The 11,445-nt window shown below is 43.7% G+C and overlaps 1 protein-coding gene across 2 annotated transcripts in view; it reads right to left on the reverse strand.

Annotated features, from left to right (window-relative positions):
* The window catches only part of ITGA2 (integrin subunit alpha 2), a 94,240-nt gene extending 85,119 nt beyond the window's left edge, over window positions 1-9,121 (reverse strand). Inside the window, exons 1-2 of one of the 2 annotated variants that reach the window (XM_046671533.1) lie at window positions 1,914-2,239; window positions 692-751 (exon numbers count right to left, since the gene is read on the reverse strand). In XM_046671533.1, the coding sequence (XP_046527489.1) occupies window positions 692-719 (28 nt within the window). In that variant the 5' untranslated portion in view covers window positions 720-751; window positions 1,914-2,239. Of the gene's footprint in view, window positions 1-691; window positions 752-1,913; window positions 2,240-8,759 lie in introns of those variants that run through there. The other variant, XM_046671532.1, reaches the window with a different exon arrangement.
* Window positions 9,122-11,445: the final 2,324 nt, after the last annotated feature.

An 11,445-nucleotide genomic window follows, 5' to 3' on the forward strand; every position in this document is an offset into this window, starting at 1 on the left:
CTTCATATGTTGAAATCCTAACCCCCAAAGATAATGGTATTAGGAAGTGGGCCTTTCGGAGTGGCGTAGGCTTCACCCTCAAGAAAGAGATTAGTGCTCTTATGAAAGAGTCTCCAAAGAGACCTGAGCCCCTTCCACCACGTTCGGACACAGTGAGAAGGTGCCGGCTATGAATCAGGAATGGGGCCCTCACCAAAACTCCACCATGCTGGTGCCTTGATCTTGGACTTCCCAGCCTCCAGACCTGTGGGAAATAAATTTCTGTTGTTTATAAGCCACCCAGTCTGTCGTATTTTGTTATAGCAGCGTGAATGGACTAAGACACTGTGAAATTTACATAAATTATTTATTTAATCATCTTTTAATTTTGCATTAAGATTTTTTTATTTGGGGTATTTATTACATCTTTATACTGAAGGAAAATAAAAATCACATAAAAGTATCCCAATTTTCAAGGCTAAGTTTCTCTTTTTTTTCCTCAGGGAACAATGTTAATAAGTAACAGAAAACTAAGTTAATTATTCTGAAATATCTATTTCGTGCACTAGCATTCACAAAATGGTTTAGGAAAGGTTATAAAATCCAGAAGATTCAGTGTTCATATTCTAACAAGGATCCAAAGGCTGTTTGCTGAAAGGACCTGAAGGTAACTGGTAAACAATTTGGAATAGAGTTATCGAACTGAACTGACCAGAAGCCGGCTTGGATTCAGTCTGCATTTCTGCACGGTCTCCATGGAAATGAGATCAGGCTGCACAAAGACAACAAAGGCCACCCTCAAATGAATCGGGGAGAATGACAACTGCCAATGTTCCAGCCAACCATGGGCGCAATAGCTTTGTTCACGCTTTTCAAAACACAATGAAATAATCTCTCACGCAGACAATACAGTGTCCATCACTCTTTTATTTCCAGTGCTCTGTTTAAACATTAACCACATTTTTATACAGAAAGCCTTTCAATGATCAGGAGTTATGTACGGCTTCTGTAGTAAAAACTGTCTCTAGTCACTTCAAACTAATAAAAGGAAGAATTGCGGTTACCCTTTTAGAACATAGCATAATAACGTGGGCATCTTCACTGACAAAACTGCACAGTTTCTATGCACTGTTTGGGCAACTAAACAGACAACTCTCCCAAAGGGAGAAAAATATATTTGAAAATTATTAACAGTCCCAATATTCTATGGACCTGAAAATATTAGCAAAATATGCAGTGCAAGTTTATACTGGTTAGTAAATGTAATTTACGCGCACAAGTGTCAGCATGCACGGACTGATAAAGTGCTGGAATATAAGCACTTTGAACTAATTATAACTTTAACAAAATTAAGAATAGACATTAATTTCTTTTCTAATTTATATGATTAAGTGAAAATGTTTTAAAATGCTTTGAAAACACCACTGAGTTATACAGAATAAAAAGCTTTAAAATTTTACTTAATAGAAATTTTCAAAGCCAACACTAATTCTCTGTCCTAGAGGGACTATGATTTCTGAAAAGATTTCTTTGAGGATCTTTATTATACTAAATACGAATAAAGAATTAAAAGCTTAACTGGAGAAACATAAATTCATAGTTCTAAAAGAATTTTTTAGAAAATCAGACTAAAGCACTGTTATTAATTCTACTACCAGAATTGGAATATCGTCATATATGACACACCCTAAAAACTGCACTATGCTTATTGGTTAAAGCTACTTTAGCGTGGTCAGTATGTTCTGGAACAAACATGTATCCAACGGCTCCCTCATCAATCCAAGCAGCCACCCGGGAGAGTGAGAGGTGCTGATTGCCGTAGCTCTGCTGTCTCCTCCCCTCGCGCCCCTCAAGGCTCTGCTCCCTTCCCCTCTTTGCATGCCTTGATCAACTTCACCTTCCTCTCATTAGTTAATATCCTCTCCATTTCATACCTTAGAACCTACTTTGCCTTTCTTCACATGATCAACTGTGACTTCTAAGCTGTTGCCGGAGCCGTTGTTGTGGGTCATCCAATTTTCTCCCTCTCCTTTGTCTTTGATCACACCCTTTCCATAGACATCAGTGTTCCTCCTCTCTCCTCTTGTATTCTGGACCCTGCCACATACAGGTGCCCAAAGGTAATTTTCCAAAATTACAAGTGTATCATTCAGTACCATTAGTAATAGAAGGAAAAAGAGTATCATTATAATAATTTTTATGCAAGTCTCTCCCCTGTTTGTTTGCTTGTTTGTTTTAAGGCAGTTACTCCCATCTTGTCGCTCTAGCCAGGCTCTCCTCCCTTTTACTGCCAAACTCCCTGACACTGTCTACATTTCCTCACATTCCATTTACTCCTCTGCCCACTTCGCTCTGGTTTCTACATTTTTGACTCCTTGGAGACGGCCCTTGCCAAGCTGTCAGACTTGCTTGAATTGCATGGAGAAGTTGATCCTATGACCAACTCTTTCTTCTCAAAATATTTCTGTGGTGCCCCACTTCCCACAACCTTCTTTCTGCTACTCCAGCTGCTCCTTCTCTCTCCCTTGGCATCCCCGCTTCCTCAGCTGACCCTCTAAGGTAGTTCCTCAGGTTGTAGCTAAAGTCATCTTCTAGTCTGTCTTTGCCTGATTTATCAACTAGCACCATGTCTTCAATCACTCTCTAGATGCCTATGACTCCTGAATCTCCATCCTCATCTTGCTCTGTCCTCTCCTAACACCACTGTATATAATCATCTACTAACTAGACCTGCACACCTGGATGTCTCAAACTCAACCTGTCAAGCTGAACTGATCATCTTTCTCTTCTAACTTGCCCTCCTTCAGCACTCCTTGTCTCAGTAAATGGCACCCCAATGAGTTGTCCACATCAGAGACCCAGACCTCAGTCTTATCTTCTCCCTCTCTTGCTGCCACCATAGTAAATCAATCACTAAATCCCATCCATTCTTCCTTACTATTTTTCAGATCTTTCCCTTGCTGTCTTTCCTTACTGCCACCATCATCTCTCAATTGGCGTACTCAGCAAAACTAAACCAGAACTAGAACCAGTTCTTTCCTAAGTAGTCTTGGTGCCTTCAGTATGGCCTCCATTCAATCCACCATCCTCCCTGTCGCCACAGTGATCTGCCTAAGGAACCAATCTGCTCATGTCACTCCCCTGCTTAAGGCCCTTCAAAACTTTCCATTGTCCTCAGGATAAAATTCACGCTCCTTACCATGGTTTACAAGGCCCTTCACAGTCAGGGCCCCGCTAACCTCTCAGCTCTCACTCTCTGTGAATACCTCGAGAAATGTGTTCTGGGCACAATGACCTCCTTCTTTCCTATTCAAGCATCTAAAACATCTGACTGAGGAATTAGGACGCTTGTGTCCTATTCCTGGGTATGCTACTCTCTATCTTACATTACCATATTATCACTTACAGCCATTTTAAAAGGGCAGCACTAAACTCTGTAACCTCTGAGGTCCTTCACAGTAGGTCTGAACTATGATGATTCTCTCCTGGCCCCATGAAGACTTCTCTGGGGACTTGATACTTAAATGTGTCACAGTGATATTTCTCCATTCTCGGACCTCAACATTTAGTTCTGTATCACTCATTTAGCCATTAATTATATGCAACCATACGACATCTGTTATGTTATAGAAACTCATGTTACGTCTCTCTGTTATAAACACAGACAACACAATGACACACCAAAAGCACATAACTAGGTTTTAAAATACATGGAAAATTTTTAAGACACCAAGAGGTACAATGGCTCTGAATTTCAATAATTCAGAAACTCAAAGACAATATCAAGGACCTGCTTTCTTTCTGTCCTTCCACTGGGCCAGTATGTTGGCTTCATCCTCAAGCTGACTGACATCATGGTTGCAAGATGGCTATAGCTGTTTCAAGCTTCACGTCTAGGTCTGAACATATGTTTCTTAACCAGCGTCTCTCTGAGGAATGAAAAATTCTTTCCCAGAATTCCCAGAGCAGATCTCCCTCCACATCTCAGTGGCCAAAAGTGCATTACATGCCCAGGTCTTAATCAGACATGGCGAGAGGTATGGGACCACCAGGACTGGCTCAGTCCAATCACCCCTCAACATCCCCTGCATCTCCAACGTGTGCAGAGGAGGGGAGTAACCCAACAATTGGACTTCTGTCAGAAAGGAGGATGGCAGGGTCTGAAATTGGTTAGGCATCCACCGGGGGCTGAGACAATATCCTGCCCTGATGCCTGGACTCGTTTCCAAATAGACTGCAACCTCTCTAGACCATGTTTCAAGTTTCCTATGGTTCCACACTATGCCTAGCACATTGCCTTACATATAGCCATTACTGCATAAAAATATGGTCAAACAGTTTTATGGAATTCACTGTGGCCAGACCAACAAAGCACCTATGGATCACGTGAAGGGACATCATAGGAATCACCTTCATACACAGAATCTATGATTGTCTGAGGATTTGTGGTATCAAGATTCTTCTCTTTAGAGAGTATTCTTCTGCTGTGTTCTTCCAGGTAAATCATTAGTCACAATAACAAATGAAAAAAGAATCCCTAAGAACCCTCCACATCTTTGACTCGCTGATGAGAATGATAGCCTTCCATGGTTCTTTCTCTTATAGGCTGTGCCGAATTTTCAGCAATATCTCAAGCTAAACAGGGCTGATAGTCCAGACTAAAGCTTGTGACTTTAGTGGTAACATTTACATGACGTCAGGGTGATACTTTTTGCCCCAAGTATTTTCCCTGAAATACTTTATTTTTGACACAGTGACTGCATGTCTCTTTATTTTACTGAATGTCTAACAGTCCATCATTACAAGCTCATCTCTTTATATTAATAGGCTTCTCCCTTTTAATATGCCCAAGGCTGTTAGCACATTGAGACAGGAGCAGTCAGCACTCACTTTAAAGGGAATTCACTTGAACTGATGCATTCGCTGACTCTTGTGTTGAAATCTACCTGTCTTGGTGGTCATCTCACAACAAGGTAGTACAGGCAACACTGGAAATTTAATTTCTTAGGGAAGACGAGGTGCAGTGCTAATATTTAAGCAATTATTTCCAAACCTGGCTGTATATCAGAAACATACAAGTAATTTTTTTTAAATACTGTATCTCGAGCCCCAATCCATGAATTTAAGTCAAACAGTGGCTCATAAACCAGTAGTTAAGAAAGCAAAGCTCAGTCAAGGCTGGGCGGGTAGAGCTGGAGAGCCATGGGGGAGAGGGCTATGTCATCAGAGGGTGCCCTAAGTCTGTTGAGGGGTTAAGGATGAGAGGAGAGAGATGGCTTAGGGTGGATCCCAGAAATGAGAGAGTACCTCAAGATTTCCTTTTTTGTTATAAAAGAAAAACTTCTCTACTTTCTAATTTTGCTTGGGGTTGTCTCTTCTAACATTGGACAATGGTCATTTGCAAACGGATGAGAGAAAAAGGTAAAACGCATCAAGGCAAAGAAAGCAAAGAGAATAGTCTGGAAAATATTCTAGCACTAAATATAACAGAATCAGATGCAGTCAGAATACAAAAAGGGTGTAGATGGCTTTGGGGGGTGTGTATTGTGTGTGTGTATATGTGTAGCACGTAAGCTTGTGCATAAGTGTGTGCAGGAGTGGATGTGGTAGAGAAAAGACTGAATAGGCAGGCTACAGCCAGACGGCAAAGGCCTTTTTAGGACATGCCAATAAATTCGGATTTTATCCTATGTAAGATGAGGAACCACCAAACGTCTGAAGCAAGGGAGTGATTGAACACAAGTAAGTGTTTAGAAAGATAACATTGGTACCAAGGTGAAGAATGGGCTAGAAGGATAAGAGACAAAAGCAGGCCCACCAATCAGAAAACTATAGGAGTCCAGATACAAAAAAGCGAGGGCCTGAACCAGGTGGTAGCACAAGTTGCATGAGTTGGGGAACAGAATGAACAGAACTTGGGAGATTGGCTGTGAGGCTGAAAACAAGGGAGAAGATTCCTAGTTTTAGCTTTTGCACGATAATGCTGCCATTAAACAATAGCAGACAATACAGGAGAAAATTTCAGAGGACAGGTGTCGACCTCAGTTGAGGACACGCTGAGTTTGCCGTGCTTTGATGACATCTAGGGGGAGATACTTGGTAGCAGATGGAAATACTGATCCTGAACTCAGGAGGGGAGTCTGGCTAGAGATACTGACTTGAGCAGGGGATTGGCCCAGAGAAAACTGGTAGAATGAAGAGGAGGATCCAGGATGGAACGCTGTGAACACCAAGGACTGGGCCAAACAGATGAGCCCGTGCAGGACACTAAGAAAGAACAGCCGGGAAAACAGGACAAAAACAGGGAGAGCAGAAGCCAGAGGGAGAGGGTATTTCAGGAGAAAAGAGCCGCCAAATTACATATTAAAAAGAGGACTTGCTTGCTATGAGAAAAACTAGAATATTTACAGCCTGAGGGGACATTAGGGAGAGGATCTGAAGATACTCCTTAAAGAGGGGATGACTCTGGGGCAGGGTACCAGAGACAGTGAGAGAAGATGAGGCCTAGAACCCAGGGGGAGGATTGTCCTTGGCCTGGCAACACTTTAGAGAATGTCTGACATCATCACTTTAAAACTACATTTCCATTTTCTCCACGGACCTATTATTTAGTTTATGGATTATCTAGGCCTCAGGGTTGCAAGCACTTAAACCAAGGAATGACCAATGAAAGGTGATAATATGGAACCAAACTATGAGCACTGCTTTTTCGTAAATACCTGTGAGAAGGTTTATGAAAAGCAAATGTGAATCCAAGTGTGAAAATGAGATTTGAGGGTTTTAAGTTTCCACTGTGGTCGGCATGTACGCTGGAGAGGATGCAGATGTATAAACACACACACGTATATATGCCTTTCACATTTTAACTGTTGGTATGTATTTATATCAAACAATTGTACACATATATAATTTATAAACAACTATACATGTGTGCGTATAGTAATGATAAATGACCCAAAATTTTATACAGATAGGGTAATCATAAAAAATTTCAGCTATCACTGACCTGGAGATTTCAATTATTCAATTATTCAATGTTTATCTTGGATATTCTTGGTATGAAAAAACGATGCTGCTTCCCTAGGACCTTGGATTGATATCACCAATGACAAAGCTTTATGATGATCATCCTGAATTAAGAGAAAACCTGTTCCTTAAGTCTGCAAAGAATCGGAGCAGAAGGAGGGAATAAATATACAAAATCTTCTCACAGATGTCATTTTAAATCACCTCTGCTTGCTTGCATTGGGCTGTGCTTATTAACTAACCCCACGTTAAAATCTCACTACCTGATCTTATGCCTTGCAGGAACACATTCCACTAAAGTATTTTTCACTCTTCTTTAAAAAACAAGCCTCAACAGTTCAAAGATAAGAAAAAGATGTCATGTTCCCATAGCTTCTGTTAAGGGGTAATTAAACAGAAATGAAAAGATTGGATTTAGATGTCAGCTTTTGGGAAGATTCTGGTGTTCCAGGGCCTGATTTTCAATGTGAATCCAACTTCATCTTAAACCTCTAGATTAGGGTTGATGGCCCCTCAGAACACTCTTGGGGTCCCCGGAGTGCATATCTGTGAAGTACCAGACACAGGTTAGAAAACTTAATGATGCCTATTCGCTGCTGGGGGTAGGGATGGTGGTGCCATTTCTCTGTTATCTCTCACCTGGAGAAAATGCCACAGGGTCCATCTGGACTAGGTTTCTTCCCTAATAAAAAGTAGCGACTGCCTAAATGCCTCAAAGGAGGACAGTTTAGCAAATATTTATCTTCTTTGTAAAAACACTTGAATATCAGAGACCTTTTTTTAAATTTTATTTTGATAGCTGCTCAAACTACAAAATACAAATGTGACTTCTTTCCCACCAAGTAAACTGAAAGTTTCAGTAAACTTCAGTTTATTGAAACTAGCAAGCACATACTAGGCTCTGGATCAGGTCTGGAGAAAATTCCCTTGATGGACGATGGTCGCACAGCAGCTCGGCGCCCCCAGCCTCATTTCCCTGCTTAGTGCAGAAGGAGTCAGGCGATGGGTGGGCCCCACTCTCACCGCCCTGCAGCTGGAGCTGCTGCTCCGGCTCATTCTGGCGGCTCAGATCAAGAAAGTGGAAAGAACTTTTCCTGGCCTAAGTTTACTTTCGTTGAACAGACGACGTTATAACAATAAGAGGAAGGCAGACGGGAAGAAAGAATTCCCCTCTGCCAAGCATTTAAGAGGTGCTTGTTTTTTCTATGTACCCTACAGGAAGAAACATCAGTGCAGCGTCCTGAAAAAAATGGGGGCATTATTCATACCCTTAGGTTGAAATCGAAGCACTTTGGGCTCCCAGGCTCCCGCAAAGCCGCTAGGCATAGCGCTGAGGAGGTGCAGGCTGCCGGCCAAGACCGGATTCCCGGGACCCGCAGAACCCACTGGTCCCGGTCTGGCGCGGCACCTGTCTGAACCAGGCTGCAGGACTCTCCATCTCCAGGACACCCATTAATCTCCCTCTATGCATGGGTGCCCGAGCGTGTGTGTCTAAAACCAAAGCGCGCACCGAGGTGACTTTGAAGGGTGTTCAACAGGCAGGGTGAGACGTGCCTTATGGGGACACCAGGCGGGGGAGAGCGTGAACGGGGAGTCTCTGCACCCGGCTCTGGATGGCTAGGAGCCTGGTCCACGTGGAACGAGAGCGGAGACGCGCGCTGCCTGAGCCCTCGTCCCGCACAACCCCTCCCGGCAGCCCCCGGGACCCGCGCAGGTCCCTCTCGCGGCCGATGCGGGGCAAACTCCTCGCTTACCTTGGCTGAGCACTAACACCAGCCGCAGCGGCACGCCCCCTGTCCGTCCTGGCCGCATCCTGAGCCTGCCCTGGGGACTGGCGCTGCTCCGGGTTTGCAGGGAGAGCCAAGAACCCACAGCCTCTCCAAAGCCGTCTCGAGGGCTTCTCTCCTCCGCCTGGATGAGAGCAGGGAAAAGTGGCGGGGCAGCTCCCGGGGCGCCAGGGCCCGCCCCGGCCCGCCCCTCCGCCTCGGCAAACGCCGGATTTGCCCTGGCCCCGCCCCGCAGAGCCCCGGCCCCGCCGCCCGGCCTGCACCTAGCTCCGCCACACCCCCGGAAACCACACCTTAGGTCCCCTGCGCCGTCCCAGCCCCGGGATCCGTGCGGGTGGGGACGGCGCGCCCGGCAGCCTCTCCTGCCCTGGACGGGACTGGCCGGGCACATCCGACGCACGAGAGCCTGCCTGTCATACCCCGCCCCTGACAGCCTGACCCCCGCCGGCAGGAAACCCCCAAATCCCCAGGAATATTCTGGCCCTTCTGGAGCCCCTCGCTGCTCTCGGCTCTTGGCAGCGATGGGAGGGCCGAGTGGAGCCGCGAGCCCCCAGCCCCAGTTCTTAGGGGCCGCGCGGTGCATAACTGTCTCTGCCTTTCCCCAGTGGGTGGAGAGACGGACAAAAATAAGCGCAGAATGACCAGGTTAGAAACTAACTCGACAGGAAAGAAGACCTGCTCACAAGTTATGATTATCCTGGGCGATGTTTAAGCAAGACCTGCTGCAAGAGCCGTGTGTGTGTGTGTGTGTGTGTGTGTGTGTGTGTGTGTGTGTGTGTGACATAAATCTTTCATTCTTCTCCTCCAAGATAAGGAGCTGATTTGATTACTAAATTTAAGCGATTTACTTCAAGACACAGAGAGAGAAGGGTGAGACTCTGGGTATGAACTCGTGACTCTTCCTCTTTGTCTATAGTACACGGTGACCATTTTCTTCCATTATTTCAGTCCCACATCTGGAAAGAGAACATTCTATAACCACATCCGAGATTTTTACTTGCCTACCTAGGAATAGGGCATTCACTTTTCTCTAAATCTGATTTTTCCTCCAAAAGTTCACCCACAAATTCCCAAAACGTTGCTGAAACCACAATTCTTCCAGTGACTACTTTTGTGAAATAACCAAATGTTTGAATAAATTAAACTTAAGGAGTGATTAGTCTAGTTATTATTATTATCACCATTTCAAGTCTTTATGGAGCAGGTATTATGAGTAAGATACGATGCTTGGGGTACTGCTACTAGGAAGCAGTGGTTCAAAGGTGGGAAAGACAATTAATTGGTCAAAGTCAAATGTTGCCCTTTACCATAGTTAGGCTGGAGTCTCAAATTTTTAAAGTATTGAATTGGTCTTTATCAGATGTTACTGCTTATAATCATGACTATAAACTCCAATACCTTTGCACCCAAAATGTATAGCCCCTGGTGCTTTCCTGTTTTCTTATCTGTCACTTACTCACTCTGCTTACTAATCCTGACAAACCCTTGAAGGCGTTTTCTTCTGACCTGCCTGTGGTACCCACCTGCTTACTAAGACTCCCGCTATCACCTGAGACCTCTTAGGTGGCTGCTCACTAACCCGACACCCAACCTTGACTCTCCTCACAAACTTTTTGCAGGAAGTCAGCCAGGTTTCGGCGAGATGAATATCTGTCTGTTTCCTTCTGACTCACTGAAATGTGAGTAAGTCTTTGGAACAGACCCTTATTTGGGAGGCAAGATAGTTCCTTTCTCGTGAGACAGGAATTTATGCTTTGTCTCTGGGTGCTGGAGAGGAAAATGTACCCTTCTTTGCTTTTGTGCTCAGAACTGGACAAATTAACAGTATGCTGGCATGAGGAACAGAATAAATCAGGAGCTATGTTTTTCCAGAGCAGGCAGAAATTTCAAATTTCAAGAAGCAAAGAGCCAACTCCTGCCCCATGTTAATTTTCAGAGTATTAAGCGTTCCTGAGACAAAACAGTTTGAGAAGTCCTGCCGTAATCTTCCTGGGGACTATCCCACCTAGTATAATTTTGCTGGACACCACATTCTGACTAGGAAATAAGGAAGATTAAGGCAGGGCTTCTGAAACTCTTTGATCTCAGGAGCCCTTTACACTGTTAAAATTATTGATGATCCCTCAGATGAATGGATAAAGAAAAGGTAGTATGTATATACAGTGGAATATTATTCAGCCATAAAAAAAGAAAGTAATTCTACCATTTGCAACAACATGGATGAACCAGGAGGACATTATGCTAAATGAAATAAGCCAGACAGAGAAAAACAAATACTGTATGATCTCACTCACATGTGGAATCTAAAATAGTCAAACTCATAGAAGCAGAGAGTAGAATGGTGGTTACCAAGGCCTGGGGGTAGGGGAAATGGAGATGTTAGTCAAGGGCACAAACTTTCAGTTATAAGATGAATACATTCTGGGGCTCTACTGTACAGCATGGTGACTATAGTTAACAATACTGTATTGTATACTTGAAAGTTGCTAAGAGAATAGATATTAAGTGTTCTCACCATACACAGACACAAAAAATGGTAACTACATGAGGTGATGGATATGCTAATTAGCTTGTGATAATCATTTCACAAGGTATATGTATATCAAAACATAATGATGTATACCATATACATGCAATTTTAAATTGTCAATTA

The sequence above is a fragment of the Equus quagga genome, chromosome 9 (assembly GCF_021613505.1).
Source record: "Equus quagga isolate Etosha38 chromosome 9, UCLA_HA_Equagga_1.0, whole genome shotgun sequence".
In the NCBI taxonomy this organism is placed as follows: Eukaryota; Metazoa; Chordata; class Mammalia; order Perissodactyla; family Equidae; genus Equus; species Equus quagga.